The sequence below is a fragment of the Staurois parvus genome, unplaced genomic scaffold (genome assembly GCF_062004578.1).
Source record: "Staurois parvus isolate SC_StPar_1 unplaced genomic scaffold, SC_StPar_1.0 ptg000012l, whole genome shotgun sequence".
Taxonomy (NCBI): Eukaryota; Metazoa; Chordata; class Amphibia; order Anura; family Ranidae; genus Staurois; species Staurois parvus.
The window spans coordinates 8,681,111-8,699,841 of record NW_028317808.1 but is presented as its reverse complement, the minus strand read 5'-3'; the positions used below and the strand labels follow the sequence as shown (position 1 = coordinate 8,699,841).

Sequence of the window (18,731 nt, the reverse complement as noted above, 5' to 3'; positions counted from 1 at the left end):
AGAGACTCTGGACCTGGCAGCAGCATGAGGAGGCGGTATATAGGGGCCTTTGGCAGATTAGGGGCCTGGCAGCAGCTATAGGAGGCCCGTAATCTGCCAGCACCCTATGTCAAAAAATTCAACACACCAGCAGTGTGAGGAGACCTGAAAGTGGCACATGGCAGAGTGTGGCGATGGAGACAGCAGCAATGGGAGGCCGTACAGGGACCCATGACAGACTCTGGACTTGGCAGCAGCATGAGGAGGCGGTATATAGGGGCCCATGGCAGATTAGGGGCCTGGCAGCAGCTATGGGAGGCCCGTAATCTGCCAGCACCCTATGTCAAAAAATTCAACACACCAGCAGTGTGTGAGGAGACCTGAAAGTGGCACATGGCAGAGTGTGGCGATGGAGACAGCAGCAATGGGAGGCCGTACAGGGACCCATGAGAGACTCTGGACCTGGCAGCAGCATGAGGAGGCGGTATATAGGGGCCTATGGCAGATTATGGGCCTGGCAGCAGCTATGGGAGGCCCGTAATCTGCCAGCACCCTATGTCAAAAAAATCAACACACCAGCAGTGTGTGAGGAGACCTGAAAGTGGCACATGGCAGAGTGTGGCGATGGAGACAGCAGCAATGGGAGGCCGTACAGGGACCCATGACAGACTCTGGACTTGGCAGCAGCATGAGGAGGCGGTATATAGGGGCCCATGGCAGATTAGGGGCCTGGCAGCAGCTATGGGAGGCCCGTAATCTGCCAGCACCCTATGACAAAAAATGGAACACACCAGCAGTGTGTGAGGAGACCTGAAAGTGGCACATGTTTGAGGCATGATTCATGGCGGATTTAGTCAGTTGTGTCAGGAACTGGTGGTTTGAAATCCAGACTAATCCACGCCTGATTCATTTTCACAAACGTGAGTCTCTCCACACTTTGGGTGGACAGTCGTGTCCTCCGCGGAGTTACAATACCTCCTGCCGCACTAAACACGCGCTCCGATGCCACGCTACTGGCCGGGCATGACAGCCTTTCAAGGGCAAATTCAGCTAGTTGGGGCCAAAGGTCAAGTTTCGTTGCCCAGTAGTCAAGGGGATTGTCTACCTCGGTTGGCAGGGTGCTGTCCAAGTAGGCCCAAGCCTGTTGTTTGAGGTCCTGCTCCAGGTCCACCTGATGCTGCTGCTGCTGCGGCTGGTTACTAGTTTCCTCACTGCGCTGGTGAAGAAAGCTACTCATCATCGACTGCAGACTGAGGCAGCCGCTGCTGGTGGAGCTGCCACTGCTCCTACCACCCCACCCCTCCCCTGCTGCCATGGCAGCGGAACGCGAGCGCACAGGGCCCACAGTGTCTGAGGATGGACGTTGGCGCACAAAGGCAGAGACCAACTGACTACATAGGTGGTTTTTATAGTACGTTATTTTGGCCTCCCTCTCAGCAGGTGTGAAAAAGGCCACCATTTTTGAAAGGTAGCGAGGGTCCAACAAGGTGGACAGCCAAAAGTCATCCCTCTGTCTGATGGTTATTATTCGGCTGTCGCTACGCAAGCAAGCGAGCATGCTATGGGCCATTTGTGCCAAGGAATGCGAGGGACTCCCTGCCTCCATCTCCACAGCATACTGCCACGGTGCGTCTGGGTCCTCTGTCTCCTCCTCCTCCTCCTCTACCAGATGCTCCTGCTCCTCCACTCCTGTCCGCTGAGTGGAAAAACCACCCATTTCACTCAATAATTCCTGAGCACAAATGTCCTCCTCTACCTCCTCCTCTTCTTCCTGTCCTGCCCCCACAGGGGTCATGTGGCGTTGAGATCTGTGCGCCACGTCTACCGCCACTGACCAGCCATTGTTAACAGCATTTGTTCCAGGACGTGCAACAGAGGAATGACGTCGTTCATCCCATAGTCCTGCCGACTCACGAATAGCGTGGCCTCCTCAAAGGGCCTGAGCAAGCGGCAGGTGTCACGCATGAGCTGCCAATGGCTGACATCAAAGTTACACAGGGGAGTACCTTTATCCGCTTGTAACATCAGGAAATCGGTGATGGCCTTTCGCTGTTCGTAAAGGCGGTCTAACATGTGTAGGGTTGAATTCCACCTTGTTGCAACGTCGCAGATCAGGCGATGCTGTGCAATTCCGTTCTGCCGCTGCAGCTCAAGGAGGGTGTGCTTTGCGGTGTAGGAATGGCTGAAATGCATGCAAAGTTTACGTGACATTTTAAGGATGTCTTGCAGTGGGATGGTGGATTTTAGGAACCGCTTGACAACCAGATTGAACACGTGAGCCATGCATGGTGCATGGCACAACCTTCCTTGACGCAGAGCAGACAACATGTTCTTTCCGTTGTCGGTCAACATGGTTCCGATTTTGAGTTTGCGCGGAGACAGCCATCTGTCGATTTCTCTGTTCATTACACTGAGAAGTTCCTCCCCTGTGTGACTACGTTCGCCAAGGCATACCAGGTGCAGAACAGCGTGACACCGTTGCGCCCTGCACATGTGATATGCCGGTCGGGTAATGGGACTTGGCACGGGGGTGGCGGCTGAGGACACGGCGGAAGAAGAGGTGGTAGAGGCGGACATCTTTGCCGGACCAAGGACGTGCAAACGTGGAGGCAAAAGCGGCGTGACCTGTCCAAGTTGCTGGTGCGGCTGTGACGGCACCACGTTCACCCAGTGGGCCGTAAATGACATGTACTGTCCCTGACCGTAGTTACAGCTCCACACGTCGGCGCTGCCGTGCACTTTGGCAGAGACCGACATGCTCAAAGACTGGCCCACCATCTCTTCTACATGTGAATGCAGGGCTGGCACTGCCTTTTTGGCGAAGAAATGACGGCTTGGCACTCTCCACCGCGGCGCGGCACAAGCCATCATTTCTCGGAAAGGTGCTGAGTCCACCACTTGGAAAGGGAGGGACTGCAGCACCAGCAACTTGGACAGGAGGACGTTTAGCTTTTGCACCGTCGGGTGCGTGCTCGCAAACTGTTGTCTCTTGGAAACGGATTCCAAGAAAGACTGCTGACGGAATCCGTGAAGAGGAGTAGCAGGAGAAGGAGCATCTGAACGAGCGGAAGATGCCAACGAGCGACAACTCCCCTCAGCAGAGGTGTTGGAGCCTTGACTGGCTGATGGAGGGCGATTGACGTCAGGTGACGGAGCAAGTAACGGAGCGGGTGATGGAGCGGGGGCTGGGGCGGGCAGAACCGCCGTATCTTTATCACGGTTTTCCCAGGCCACCAAATGGCGACGCTGCATATGCTGCCGCAACGCTGTAGTCCCAACATGGGCCCCCTGGCCACGCTTGACTTTCTGGCCACATAGTCGATATACGGCTATGTTTACTTCCTCGGGCGGCTTGACAAAAAATTGCCACACCGCCGAGTAGGAAACTTTGCCCCCGATACTCCTCACTGGCTGACTGCTGCTTCCTCCGTGCACACCGGCACCACTACTGGCCGTGGTGGTAGGCTGCAGTGGAGCTGGTGCTCTACTCCGTGGCCGTTTGGCTCCACTGACACTGCTGCGACCCTGCTGCTGTCTCCTGGGCAACCCACCGACTGTTTTGCTCGCTGCCAAGCTGCCACCCTCTTCTCCTGATGATGCGGAAGAAATTGCCTGATGACGACGAGGCTGCCAAGTGCGATCAACCTCCTCATCATCAAGTAGGGTCTCCGCCTCACTACTAGCCCCCTCGGCTGCGTCTGGGTCAGGAGACAGACCTGTCTCTAGACCGGCTACCGAGCCACTCTCCTCGCCACTACTTCTTCGCCTGGCTGCTGAAAAGGCGGATGTCTCCCCCCGTTCCTGACCGCCCTCTGTTAGCTCTTCCTCACTGTACAGTGGGGCTGAGCCCACAGCATGCAATACTTCGCTTGGTGAGGGAACACCAAAGGACAGGGGCAGGTAGAGGACACGTGATTTCAGTGGGCTTGGTCCCGGGCCATGCCAACTAACGGTTGTGTCTGACGTACCCACCGACCGTTGGCTGTAGGTGTCAGAGGTGACCTGGGAAGAGGAAGACGACCGAGCCAACCAATCGATGACGGCAGGGTTGTCGGTGGAGACACGACCGCTGGATGACACCGGGAGCACTGGCCTCTGGCTGCGAATAGTGCTGCCTCGACCCCTTCCTCTGCTGCCACGTCTGCTCGCTCCTAAAACATTGCCTCCTCTGCCACTCCTCTGCATGTTGTCTGACATACTCTTTAATTCAACGATTCTGTGTCCCTGAGTAACAATTCTGTGTCCCTGAGTAACAATTCTGTGTCTGTCCCTGAGTAACAATTCTGTGGCCCTAAGTAATGGTTCTGTGGCCCTCAGTAACAATTCTGTGTCCCTCAGTAACAATTCTGTGTCTGTCCCTGAGTAACAATTATGTGGCCCTAAGTAACGGTTCTGTGGCCCTCAGTAACAATTCTGTGTCCCTGATTAACGTTTATGTGGCCCTAAGTAACGGTTCTGTGGCCCTCAGTAACAATTCTGTGTCCCTGAGTAACAATTCTGTGTCTGTCCGAGTAACAATTATGTGGCCCTAAGTAACAGTTCTGTGGCCCTCAGTAACAATTCTGTGTCCCTGAGTAACCTTTCTGTGGCCCTAAGTAACAGTTCTGTGGCCCTCAGTAACAATTCTGTGTCCCTGAGTAACAATTCTGTGGCCCTAAGTAACAGTTCTGTGGCCCTCAGTAACAATTCTGTGTCCCTGAGTAACAATTCTGTGGCCCTAAGTAACGGTTCTGTGGCCCTCAGTAACAATTCTGTATCCCTGAGTAACAATTCTGTGTCTGTCCGAGTAACAATTCTGTGGCCCTAAGTAACAGTTCTGTGGCCCTCAGTAACAATTCTGTGTCCCTAAGTAACAAATCTGTGGCCCTAAGTAACAAATCTGTGGCCCTCAGTAACAATTCTGTGTCCCTAAGTAACAATTCTGTGGCCCTAAGTAACGGTTCTGTGGCCCTCAGTAACAATTCTGTGTCCCTAAGTAACAATTCTGTGGCCCTAAGTAACGGTTCTGTGGCCCTCAGTAACAATTCTGTGTCCCTCAGTAACAATTCTGTGTCTGTCCCTGAGTAACAATTCTGTGGCCCTAACTAACGTTTCTGTGGCCCTCAGTAACAGTTCTGTGGCCCTCAGTAACAATTCTGTGTCTGTCCCTGAGTAACAATTCTGTGGCCCTAACTAACGTTTCTGTGGCCCTAAGTAACAATTCTCTGGCACTCAGTAACAATTCTGTCTGTCCCTGAGTAACAATTCTGTGGCCCTAATAACGTTTCTGTGGCCCTAAGTAACAGTTCTGTGGCCCTCAGTAACAATTCTGTGTCTGTCCCTGAGTAACAATTCTGTGGCCCTAACTAACGTTTCTGTGGCCCTAAGTAACAATTCTCTGGCACTCAGTAACAATTCTGTCTGTCCCTGAGTAACAATTCTGTGGCCCTAACTAGCGTTTCTTTGGCCCTAAGTAACGATTCTGTGGCCCTCATTAACAATTCTGTGTCCCTGAGTAATGCTTCTCTGTCCCTAAGTAACGTTTCTCTGTCCCCAAGTAACGTTTCTGTGGCCCTAACTCTGTCCCTAATACAGAGCGGTCTACCTCTCTTGAATGACTGGAGGCAAATGAAGAATTCTAAAATGGCCGCTATTTATAGCTCGACCATTACACAGTGCTGGCTGCCTGGCTGCTGATTGGCTAATGCGATCACATGTCATTAAGGAATGCATTATGGGTCAGCGCGCCTTGTCTGCGCGCCTTCCCAGACATCCCCGCTCCGTCGCCGCACATGTCCGCCGCCATTTTAGGAAAAATTTCGATTCGCGCGTCCGAAGTAGGCTATTTTTCGGATTCCAATATTCGACTCGAATTCCACTTCGCCTACTTCGATTCGCTCATCTCTACTCATCACTATTGAAGAGTTACCCTCACTCTCTGTCTGCCAAACCAATGTTAGCCAGAGCCCAATGGAGCACTTGATAACAGATAAAAAAACAGATAAAAAACTGACCAAATTTATAAACTCCCCCTACTTTTTCCAAAGCTAAAAAAAAACAAAAATACACCTTGTTATTACATATGTTGTCATGTTCCATTACAGATAATGTAATATATACTTTTATGATGAATAAACTATGATACTTTACATTAATATCTATAATTTCTTTGCATTTTCTTTGTCTTACCAGCTCTGAGAAAATGTATATTTTTTTTACCTCTGCATTTTCTTTTTTGGTTTACAAATAAAGTCTTACAAAAACAGCAGATGAATGTTATTAATCACCAGTGAAGCCACAAAAACTACAACTGGGTAAGAAGAGAAGAAATACATTAACTTACTGTACAGTAATCTGTCTGTTTTTTGCTTTTCATGCATTAGATCTTGGGTACGTTCAGCAACTAACAGTTCCAGATGTTTACTATATTTTTCCATCTATACGTAAAAAGAAATGTAAATGATTAATTATGTGTTAGCGTTAGCTGAATAAGTTTTCAGCAATATAGTATGGTAGAAATGTGTGAATCACAATACTGTCCAAGCAGAATAACTCATGTTTTTTTCAATGGTAAAACAGTTCACATATATTTATTCCTGCTACATAGTTTAGTTGTTTGGTTCAAGTTATGATTTAAAGCTGCCCAGTTTTTAAATAAAACTTCCTGAAGAGGATTGCCTATACACTGACATTAGAAATCCACATTACATTAGAAAGCCCTTTAAATGTAGACTTATTTATATGTGCATAATATCATGTTCATTATAGTGGCAAGAAAGCAATATCAGATTATGGCACTTAGCATTTGAAATGGAAACATAAAGCTTATTTAAGCAGTTCCAGTAAACAGAGGTCCAGAACCTGACTATCGATCATTGTACACCTTGAACTAAGCAACATAACACAAACTGAGGAAGCAAATTAGACATATCTAAAAACTGCACACTAAGATAGATTGCAGATATAAAGTGCATTAAAAGAAAGACTTCGGCCCAGGTAAGCTTCTGATGAGAAAACGCCAGCTGAAATGCATTATTCAGCATATAAGTAATTTGTTTTAGAGTGTAAAAAATTAAATTTATAGAATTATTATTAAAACTAATGTGATGGTCAGACTTTTAAAACATATATCCAATTAAATATCTAGTAGCTTTACTATAACTATACTGTAAAGGTCAGGGGCTATTTGCTGTGGCCACTAGCTAAATCAAGCTCCAATTGCCTTTTTTATTGGTTCAAAAAGAAAGTAGCAAGAAGCAGGTGCAGACCCCTTTAACTCTACTTCCCACAACTCCCTGGGTTCCTGGACATGTCCAGGAAAGAAGAGCCCCTCTGCTTCCTTGCCTCAGCAACTCAAAGGGCCAAAGGGCCACACCTGATGAGTAAGAGGCTGTTGGGCAAGCGATCTGCAGCCAGGTGAGCTTTTGACTTTTGACTTTTAGAACTAGCGTGTAGGCAACTGAGTCAGAGCACTCATCTTCTCCCCCTACTAGCTGTCACTTTTTAAAACAGCATGGCCGCACATGGGGGGGGGGGGGTTGAATTTCTGAATTTAAAGTTTTTTTTTTACCTAACTCAACTTGGGAATTAATAAAAAGAATGAATTGCGGTGGTATTGGTTCACAGCCCTGATTCATCATATGCCCTTGTTCTCTGCTGCCATGGCAAGGCATAGATATGAGAATATAATGCAATTTATACATTTCAATGACGATACACTCTGTCATCCTTGTGGTGACCCAGAATATGAAAGGCTCCACAAAATTTGGCCCCTCCTAAAATCACCTTATCCAGAAACTTGTAAATATATATACTCCCCAGTAAAACATCTGTGTTGATGATTCCCTCATTAATTTTTCTGGCTGCCTTGCATTCAAACAATTTCTCCCCAGCAAGCGTGCCAGACATGGGGTCAAAATGTATAAGACCTGTGAGAGGGCAACAGGCTATACATGTCATTTTCAGATTTACGAGGGAAAACATAGTCATGGGGAACCCCCTGAATGCCCAGACTACATGGGGATCAGTGGCAAGATAGTTTTGTACTTGGTATCATCTTTTTTCCGTATGGGGTACCACTTACAATGCTCAGCATAAATGAGTACACTCCAACAGATGTTAGAAAACCTTTACTTTCCTTTGAGAATCAGAATTTTCTATGAGACACTATACTACAAAATACTCCCACAAATGTGGGTCATTGATTGCAAACAAGATTTGTTAATTTGCACACACAAAAAAGTATTTTTCCTAACAAATTCATTCAAGACCATGTTGCAAAAATGCATACACCCTAATGAAAGTCTTAGGAGCAAAGCTAAATTTTAGACAACAAAATCCTACTTAACAAGAATTCATCTACAGGTGATTCTAATTATTCATTAAACAGGTGTTCAGCAGGCAGTTGATTTTGAAAGGGTGTTACTTAAAGAAAACCCCTTCCCAGTGAAGGGAAGTGGAAGTGGAAGCACAAAACAGGATGCTTTCGTCCTGCCTTTACATTCACGCAGACACAACCATCTAAATTTCCACAGCAGCCGGTGTTGAGAAGCCCCACAACTATAATCTTAACATGGGAGGGGTGGTCTTCAACAACCAGATGATGAAGCCGTACTTAGTTTCCCATAAAGTCAGACACTGGTACATAAAGCGTTTGTATATTCATTGCAATTGGCTCTGTACAATGCTTTTGTGCTTTACAAAGCATCTAGACGAAGTGGATCTTTCCTAAAATTCCAGGACGAGATCATCACGGCCCTTTTGTATTCAGAAGGTGCTGTGGCCCAAACCCCCAACCCAGATACAGTAAGCCGACTGCATGTGAGGCATTTTCCTGATGCCATTCCTGGCACCCCAACCCAAAAGTCACCCCAAAAAAGATGTTGTATCTGTAGCAGACATGGAATTAGGGGTGACACCTGCTTTTTCTGTCCCTCCTGTCCTGGCCAACCTGGTCTCTGCCTCAAGAACTGCTTCCATCGTTACCACACACTAGTTGAGTATTAGTATAGGGTACAGCACATTCTAGGGCACATATATACACAGGGTCCCAAAAGATGTTAGATAGTCAGGAAACTGGCTATCGCATTTTAGGAGACCCTAACATCTGGATTTTAGTTTTTTTTTAATCTTTTTAAAAAGTTAAAAAAAAACATAAAAAAAGATAGTTGTTTTATTGAATTACTGTTTTATTGTTAACCATTGTTGTTTTCTTTGCAAGAATGCCATTCAGCACTGATCTGTTTATTCTGACAGCAACATGGTGTGCTTTCAGAATATCCGTCAGTGTGTGCAGCACTGCTGGATGAGATTGTTCATTTTGTTATAAAAAGAACGTTTATGCCCAAGTATGGGGGCCTGGGGTGGCCAATGGGTGGATCACTCCTAATCGTCGGCATATGTATTAAATAATATTTTTTGGCACAGATTTGAATAAAAAGGTTGTTTTATTGAGTTACTGTACTATCGCTACCGTTTTATTGCTAACCGTTGTTGTTTTCTTTGCAGGAACACCAATTAGCTGCAGCACCAATCTGTTTATTCTGACAGCAACAAGGTGTGCTCTCAGGAGTTATGCCAGTGTGTGCAGTTCTGCTGGATGAGATTTTCATCCTCAGTTAAAAAACCCCATATATGCCCAAGCTTCGGCATACATTTATTTTTTCATATTTTTTGGCACAGATTTCAATTAAAAGTTGTTGTTTTATTGAGTTACTGTTCTATTGAAACAGTTTTATTGTTAACCGTTGTTTTCTTTGCAGGAACACCATTCAGCTGCAGCACTGATCTGATTATTTTGACAGCAACAGACAGTGCTCTCAGGATATACATCAGTGCGTGCAGCTAAACAAAACATATATGCTCAAGCATGGGGGCCTGGGGTGGTCAGTGGGTGGATCATTCATATGTTTCGGCATATATTTAAAAAAAAAAATTTGGCAGAGATTTCTTCATCCACATTGATCGATGTGGATGAAGAAAAAAAAAAAGAAAATTTCATGTATGCCCAACATTAGAAGTGGGTGGATACAGGGCAGTATATTCCAATGGTGGGCATACTACACACTTTTTCTGGCAGAGATTTCTTCTCTTTTTTCATTCAGCCCACAGGCTACATAAATTAAAAATAACATACCATATATTCCCAACAAGGACCAGCAATGTACTGGTATATCACTGGACTTTAAGTGGTAAACCAGTATCATTATTTTCATCCGGCGATCGAATTTCAGGTAAAAGCAGTCCTACAAGCTAATTAGATGCGCACCCCCCACTGCCTTCCATGGCTTCCCGTGCCATCGGGGAACCTGAGGATGCAGCCGGCGTTTCCACCGGCATGACCATAGAGCTGATTGGAGACTGGAATGGATCCAATCATCTCTATAGTCTAAGAAACCAGAAGCTACAAGCATTTCATCACTTTGATTTTGCCAGATATAAAGATGATCACACAGATCTTAGTGAGAGCAGATGATTTAAGGGCAGAGGAGATATCTAGAGTCTAATAGACCCCAGATTTCTCAGAAAAGAATACCTGTCACTGCCTATTGCCATCACAGGTGATATATACACTGCTCAAAAAAATTAAAGAAACACTTTGAAAAACACATCAGATCTCAATAGGGAAAAATATTATATTGGATATCTTTACTGATATGGATTGAGTAATGTGTTAGAAACGTAAGGATGCCCCTTAGTTTGATGAAAATGATCAACCTACAGAGGATTGAATTCAAAGACACCCCGAAAATCAAAGTAAAAAAATGATTCAGCATGCTTGTTCATTATGCTGAAATTTCATTGCAGCAACTCAAAATGGTGCTCCTTAGTTTATATGGCCCCCATGTGCTTGTATGCATGCCTCACAACATCAGGGCATGCTCCTAATGAGACGACGGATAGTATCTTGGGGTATTTCCTTCCAGATCTGGAGCAGGGCATTACTGAGCTTCTGGACAGTCTGATGTACAACCTGGCGACGTTGGATGGACCAAAACATGATATCCCAGAGGTGTTCTATTGGATTTAGGTTAGGCGAGCGTGAGGGCCATTCAATGATATCAATTCCTTCATCCTCCAGGAGCTGCCTGCATACTCTCGTCACATGAGGCCAGGCATTGTCATGCACCAGGAGGAACCCAGGACCCACTGCACCAGTGTAGGGTCTGACAAGGAGTCCAAGGATTTCATCCCAATACCTAATGACAGTCAGGGGGGCCATTGTCTAGCCTGTAGACATGTGCCCGTCCTTCCATGGATATGCCTGCCCAGACCATCACTGACACACCAAAATGGTCATACTGAACGATGTTACAGACAGCATAATGTTTTCCACGGCTTCTTCAGACCCTTTCACATTTGTCACATGTGCTCAGGGTGAACCTGCTCTCATCTGTGAAAAGCACAGGAAGCCAGTGGCGGACCTGCCAATTCTTGTGTTCAATCTTAAATGCCATTCGAGCTCTATGGTGCCGGAAAGTGAGCACAGGGCCTACTAGAGGATGTCGGGCCCTCAGGCCACCCTCATGAAGTCTGTTTCTGATTGTTTGGTCAGAGACATTCACACCAGTGGCCTGCGGGAAGTAATTTTGTAGGGCTCTGGCAGTTCTCATCCTGTTCCTCCTTGCACAAAGGATCAGATACCAGTCCTGCTGATGTATTAAGGACCTTCTATGGCCCTGTCCAGCTCTCCTAGAATAACTGCCTGTCTCTCGGAATCTCCTCCATGCTCTTGCGACCTTCTGGTAATGGCACGTATTGATGTGCCATCCTAGAAGAGGTAGACTGCATGTGCAACCTCTGTAGGGTCCAGGTATCACCTCATGCTACCAGTAGTGACACTGAGCTTAGCCACATGCAAAAATAGTGAAAAACAGTCAGAAAAGATGAGTAGGGAAAAAAATATCAGTGGCCTCCACCTGTAAAACCATTCCTGTTTTGGGGGTTGTCTGATTTTTGCCCAGCTAGTGCACCTGTTGTTAATTTCATGAACACCACAGCAGCTGAAATTGATTAACAACCCCTCTGCTACTTACTGACCAGATCAATATCCCAGGAGTTTATTTGACTTGATGCTAATGCTATACTCTGATTAAAAAGTAAATGAAAATGAAAAGGGACAATGTAAAAATAAAAAATATATATAAATAAATCATTTTTAAAAAATGCTTGCACGCAGTGGCACATGCAAACGTTGGCCCCGTGTTGGTATGTAAACAGCAGTTGCACCTTCATGTGAGGTATCGCAGCAAATGCCAGGTTGAGGGCATTGATTCTTGCACTAGACCTTCTGAGTAAATCTGAAGTGGTAGCCTGTAAAGGCTTTTAAAGCATCACCTATGGATATTAAAAATGTATGTAGTTTGACGCCATTGCACGGGGCGTGCATAGTTTTAAAGCATGTCCTGTTTGGCATCTATTTACTCAGAATAAAATCATCTTTTATATATTGCCAAACAATTGGCCAATATATTGTGTTTTTATGCATTAAAATTCAAAATTTTTTATTTTTTTCAAAAAATTTGTTTTTGAAAAATCGCTGCACAAGTACTGTGTGACCTAAAAAATTGCAACACCCGCCAATTTATTCTCTAGGGTGTCTTCTTACTCCCCAAAATACATTCTGCTACTTCTCCTAACTATGGGGATACCACATGTGAGAGACTTTTTGGTGGTCTAGCCGCATACAAGATACCTTTTTAAAGGGGTTTATTTCCTTATTACACTTCCTGACTACCTATCACAGTTTCAGAGGCCCTGAAATGCCAGATCAGTATAAATCCCCCCTAAATGACCCCTTTTTGGAAAGTAAACACCCCAAGGAATTTGATAAGAGGCATGCTAAGTATTTGCAGATCTCGTTTGTTGCCACACGTTTTTGGAAAATGAAGAAAGAAAACGAAAATTTATTTTTTCTTTTTTTAGTTTTCAAAACCTTATGAGAAAAAAAAATTAGATCTGCAAAATACTCACCATGTGTTTTATTAACCAATTCCCGTCTGGCCCATGTATATAAACGGCCGGACGAGAGCATTGCAGGAGTGGGTGGCCGTTTATTAACGTCCTCCTCTCTCCCCTGCCTGTTCGCGCTGCCTAGAAATGCGCGGCACCGTGATCCTGTGCCTGCTGCATCCGGAAGACACAGTGGAACACCGATCGTTGCACGGGACCTCTGTGTGAGGTCCCGATCATGTGATCACATGAATAGTAGCAAGCAAGATGTTACTTCTGACTTCATTGCTTACTACTTGTGAAATCTGTGAATGATCACAGAGGTCACATGGTACAAGGTTATTCACAACAGCCTTGTACCATGTGACAAGCTGTGACCAATCACAGCTCACACAGTATTTCTCAATGGCTGCACGAATGCAGCCAGAGAGAAGGAGAAATTATTGCTTTTACAGCCTTTATGGGTGTAAAAGCAATCAGTGTAAAAGAAAAAAAAAAAAATCTTCATCCCCCCCCCACAAGTAGTACAGTGTCACTATGGTGCCACTGTACTGCTAGGGTGACAGTATGTTAAAAAAAAACTATAATAATAAAAAAAAATTAAATTAAAATGTAAACAAATTTTTTGAAAAATTATAATTTTTAGTTATAAATTAATTTGGGTTATTTTTTTTTTTACTAAAAAGATAGATTAATACATTTTGGCCAAGATTTATGAAGAAAGATTATTTATTTGCAAACTTTTATAAAAAAAACTTTTTTTTCAAAATGTTTGGAGTTTTTAATTTATATAGCAAAAAAATAAAAATCCCAGTGGTGAATAAATACCACCAAAATAAAGCTTTATATGTCTCACAAAAATGCTAAAAACTTCATAAGGGTACAGTGTTGCATGACAACGCAATTGTCATTTAAAGTGTGATAGCACTGAAAGCTGAAATTTAGCCTGGACAGGAAGGGGGTGAAAGTGTCTGGACTTGAAGTGGTTAAGTTCCTTTGGGTGTCATTTTCCAAAAGTTTGTGGTAAAAAAATAAAGTATTCCATTTACTTAACATGCCACTCAGCAAATAGTCTGGCGTGTCTACTTTCCAAAAAGGGGTCATTTGGGGGGGGGTATTGTGCTATCCTGCATTTTCAAAGCCACTGAAACTGATAGGTGGTGAGGAAGTGAAATGAGGAAGTTACGCACCTTCAGGCTTTCAAAGGGGTCATTGGATTTCAGGCTTCCCTATGTGGCTAGGCTCTTAAAAAGTCTCACACATGTGGTGTCCCCATACTCAGGAGACATAGCAGAATAAATTTTGGGGTGTAATTCGAAATATACCCATGGCATGTGTGAGCAATATACCATTTAACCACTTCCCGACCGGCCGTTGTATATAAACGGCCAGACGGTGGCACTGCAGGGTCGGGTGGCCGTCTATAAACGGCCTCCCCGCACCCTGCTTGTGCGCGCTCCCTGGGAGCGCGCAGCACCGCGATCCGGTGCCCGCTGTGTCCTCCGGACACAGTGAAACACCGATCGTCAGACGGGACCTCTGTGCGAGGTCCCGATCATGTGATCACTGATTGGCCAATCAGTGATCACATGCAAAGTAGTAAGCAAGATGTCACTTCTGACATCATTGCTTACTATGTGTGAAATCTGTGACTGATCACAGAGGTCACATGGTACAAGGCTATTCACAAAAGCCTTGTACCATGTGACAAGCTGTGACCAATCACAGCTCACTCAGTTCTTCTCAATGAGTGCAAGAATGCACACAGAGAGAAAGAGAAATGATTGCTTTTACATCCTATATGGGTGTAAAAGCAATCAGTGTAAAAAAAAAAAAAAAATCTTCATCACCCCTCACAAGTAGTACAGTGTCACCATGGTGACACTGTACTGCTGTACTGTATGTAAAAAAAAAAAAATAATAATAATATAAAAAAATAAAATAAAAATGTAAAAAAAAATGTTTAAAAATTATAATTTTTGCTTATAAACTAATTTGGATTTTTTTTTTTACTAAAAAGATAACGGAATAAATTTTGGCTAAGATTTATTATTTTTTTTTTTTTTTTTTTTTTTCCAAAAAAACGTTTTATTGAAGTATGAAAGGTAAACAAATGATAGACAGATACGGATCGCAGTCCGTGCAAAATTGCTTGTACGTTCTCCCGTAACGCAGACGGGATCAAGACAATATATTAATTTGTAGAACATCAGAGGACGGAGTTCCACAGTAAGGCAAAAGTGATAGACGTAACCATAGTAATACTGACAGCAGCAAGTACTTTAGATAATTATGTTATACACTAGGCTCTATGTAAGGAGAGTACACATAAGCGGATTCTGAAGTGATCGACAAAAGTATCCTCTCAAGGCATCTATGACATATATTTCCATCTCTAAAAAATGTGGGCTACTGTTGTAGAATATTGTTACATCTGTATAGCTATGAGTGTTCCGTACCGAATGAGAATAATAGCTAATTAGATTATGAGAAAAGCGGGTGTAAATGTGAGAAGGAAAAGAAAAGAAAGAGAGGAGCGTGGGGATGGAGGAAGAATATGAGATGAGATATCAAAATGAGGTGGGAGGAGACCCACATGACAAATAGAAGGGGGGAATGGGGAGAGAGAGAGGGAGAGAAGAGGGAGAAAAGAAAAAAAAAAAAAAAAAAACAGGGGGGGGGGGGGGGGGGGAAGTGGTTGGATGATGAGGTTCATATTTAAATAAGCATAACCAAACCAGTTACATCTATTAGTAACAGCCTGGCTGTATCTAATTCCATCTTTTTAATTAGCGATATAATTCAGTGAATGACCGTTAATGGAGTTATTGCCGAGGTGAAAGTTCTAGAGGCCTTCTGTGTCTCCAAGTCTTTCTCGTTCAATCCTTCAGCAAGCCAAGGTAAGTATCAGTAGATTGGAAATGGGTCCAACAAGCCCAAGTCTTCCTGAATCGCTCGGGGTGATCTTTTGCCACTGAGATCAGTTCCTTGGCTAAGATTTATGATGAAATATTATTTATTTGCAAAATTTTATTAAAAAAAACACTTTTTTTCAAATTTTTTGGACATTTCATTTACATAGCAAAAAAAATACAAATCCCAGTGGTGAATAAATACCACCAAAATAAAGCTTTATCTATCTCAAAAAAATGGTAAAAAATTCATTTGGGTACAGTGTTGCATGACCGTGCAATTGTCATTCAAAGTAAGATAGCGTTAAAAGCTGAAAATTGCCCTGGTCAGGAAGGGGGTAAAAGTGTCCGGTCTGGAAGTGGTTAAATGACAACTTTGTGTAAAAAATGTTATACCCCCCAAAAAGGGGTCATTTGGGGGTGTTTGTACTGCCCTGGCATTTTAGCAGTTCAAGAAATGTGATGGGCAGTCAGAAAGTAAAAGCTGTGTAAATTCCAATATCTATACCATTGTTTGTAGACGCTATAACGTTCACACAAACCAATTAATATACGCTTATTGGGATTTTGTTTACCAAAGACATGTAGCAGAATACATCTTGGCCTAAATTTATGATGAAATTTGATTTTATTGGATATTTTTTATAACACAAAGTAGAACATTTTTTTTCTTTAAAATTGTCGATTTTTTTTGTTTATAGCGCAAAAAATAAAAAAACCCAGAGGCAAATACCACCAAAAGAAACCTCTATTTGTGGGAAAATAGTATAACATACATTTTTTTATGTACAGCATTGCAGTTGTCAGTTGCAAATTGCAACTAGCGCAGCGCCGTATAGCAAAAAATGGCGTAAATTCCAGTTTCTACAGGTGAAACTCATGAAAACCTCAAATCCACAATCTCAGAAAATTAGAATATTACATTCAGTCAATAAAACAAGGATTGTACATAGAACAATATCGGACCTCTGAAAAGTAGAAGCATGCATATGTACTCAGTACTTGGTTTGGGCCCCTTTTGCAGCAATTACTGCCTCAATGCGGCGTGGCATGGAAGCTATCAGCCTGTGGCACTGCTGAGGTGTTATGGAAGACCAGGATGCTTCAATAGCGGCCTTCAGCTCTTCTGCATTGTTCGGTCTCATGTCTCTCATCTTTCTCTTGGCAATGCTCCATAGATTCTCTATGGGGTTCAGGTCAGGCGAGTTTGCTGGCCAATCAAGCACAGTAATCCCACGGTCATTGAACCAGGTTTTGGTGCTTTTGGCAGTGTGGGCAGGTGCCAAGTCCTGCTGGAAAATGAAGTCAGCATCCCCATAAAGCTTGTCTGCCGATGGAAGTATGATGTGCTCCAAAATCTTCTGGTAGACGGCTGCGTTAACCCTGGACTTAATGAAGCACAATTGACCAACAGCAGCAGATGACATGGCTCCCTGAATCAATACAGACTGTGGAAACTTCACACTGGACTTCAAGCATCTTACAATGTGTGCCTCTCCATTCTTCCTCCATACTCTGGGTCCTTGGTTTCCAAACGAGATGCAAAGGTTGCTCTCATAAGAAAAGAGGACTTTTGACCACTGAGCAACAGACCAGGTCTGTTTTAATTTAGCCCAGGTAAGACGCTTCTGATGTTGTTTGTTGTTCAGGAGCGGCTTGAGAAGAGGAATACGACATTTGAAGCCCATGTCCAGGATCCGTCTGTGTGTGGTGGCTCTTGATGCACTGACTCCAGCCTCAGTCTACTCCTTGTGAAAGTCCCCAACACTTTTGAATGGCAATTTCCTGACAATCCTCTCCAGGCTGCGGTCATCCCTGCTGCTTGTGCACCTTTTTCTTCCACACTTTTCCCTTCCACATAACTTTCTATTAATGTGCTTTGATACAGCACTTTGGGAATATCCAACTTCTTTTGCAATTACCTTTTGAGGCTTTCCCTCCTTATGGAGGGTGTCAATGATGGTTTTCTGCACAACTATCAGGTCAGCAGTCTTTCTCATGATTGTGATTCCTACTGAACCAGACTGAGAGACCATTTAAAGGCTCCGGAACCCTTTGCAGGTGTTATGGCTTAATTAGCTGATTCGAGTGTCAGACGTTGAGCCTAGAATATTGCACCTTTTCACAATATTCTAATTTTCTGAGATTGTGGATTTGGGGTTTTCATGAGCTGTAAGCCATAATCATCACAATTATGACAAATCACGGCTTGAACTATCTTGCTTTGCATGTAATGAGTCTATCTCGTATATTAGTTTCACCTTTTAAGTTGCATTACTGAAATAAATGAACTTTTGAACAATATTCTAATTTTTTGAGTTTCACCTGTATATCATAGTTGCGGATGCTATAACTTTCACATAAACCAATTAATATACACTTATTGGGATTTTTTTATTTACCAAAGACATGTAGTAAAATAGATTTTGGCCTAAATTTATGATGACATTTAAAGTTTATTAGGTATATTTTAAAACAGAACTTAGAAAATATTGGGGTTTTTTTTCAAAATTGTCGGTCTTTTTTTCTTTATCGTGCAAAAGAAATACCACCAGAAGAAAGCTCTATTTGTGGGGGAAAAAAATTACAGAAATTTCATTTATGTACAACACTGCATGACCGTGCAATTGTATATTATTATTATTATTATACAGCATTTGTATAGCACCAAAGGCTTTGCTCAGCGCTGTACAATAGCAAAGGGGACAGAACATGAGACAAGACAGAAACAAAACAATACACGAGGGGTTCGAGGGCCCTGCTCTTTCGAGCTTACAATCTAGGATATATGCTATAACTTTCTATACCATAGTTTGTAGATGCTATAACTTTTACATAATCCAATTAATATACACCCATTGGGATTTTTTTTACCAAAGAAATATAGCAAAATACATTTTGGCCTAAAAT

General features: G+C 43.6%; 1 protein-coding gene across 1 annotated transcript in view; it reads right to left on the bottom strand.

Annotated features, from left to right (window-relative positions):
• Positions 1-18,731, bottom strand: part of LOC149473686 (atrial natriuretic peptide receptor 1-like) — a 206,497-nt gene that overhangs the window by 61,185 nt on the left and 126,581 nt on the right. The window contains exon 17 of the mRNA XM_089674786.1: positions 6,302-6,395. Within this exon, the coding sequence (XP_089530912.1) occupies positions 6,302-6,395 (94 nt within the window). The remainder of the gene's footprint in view (positions 1-6,301; positions 6,396-18,731) is intronic.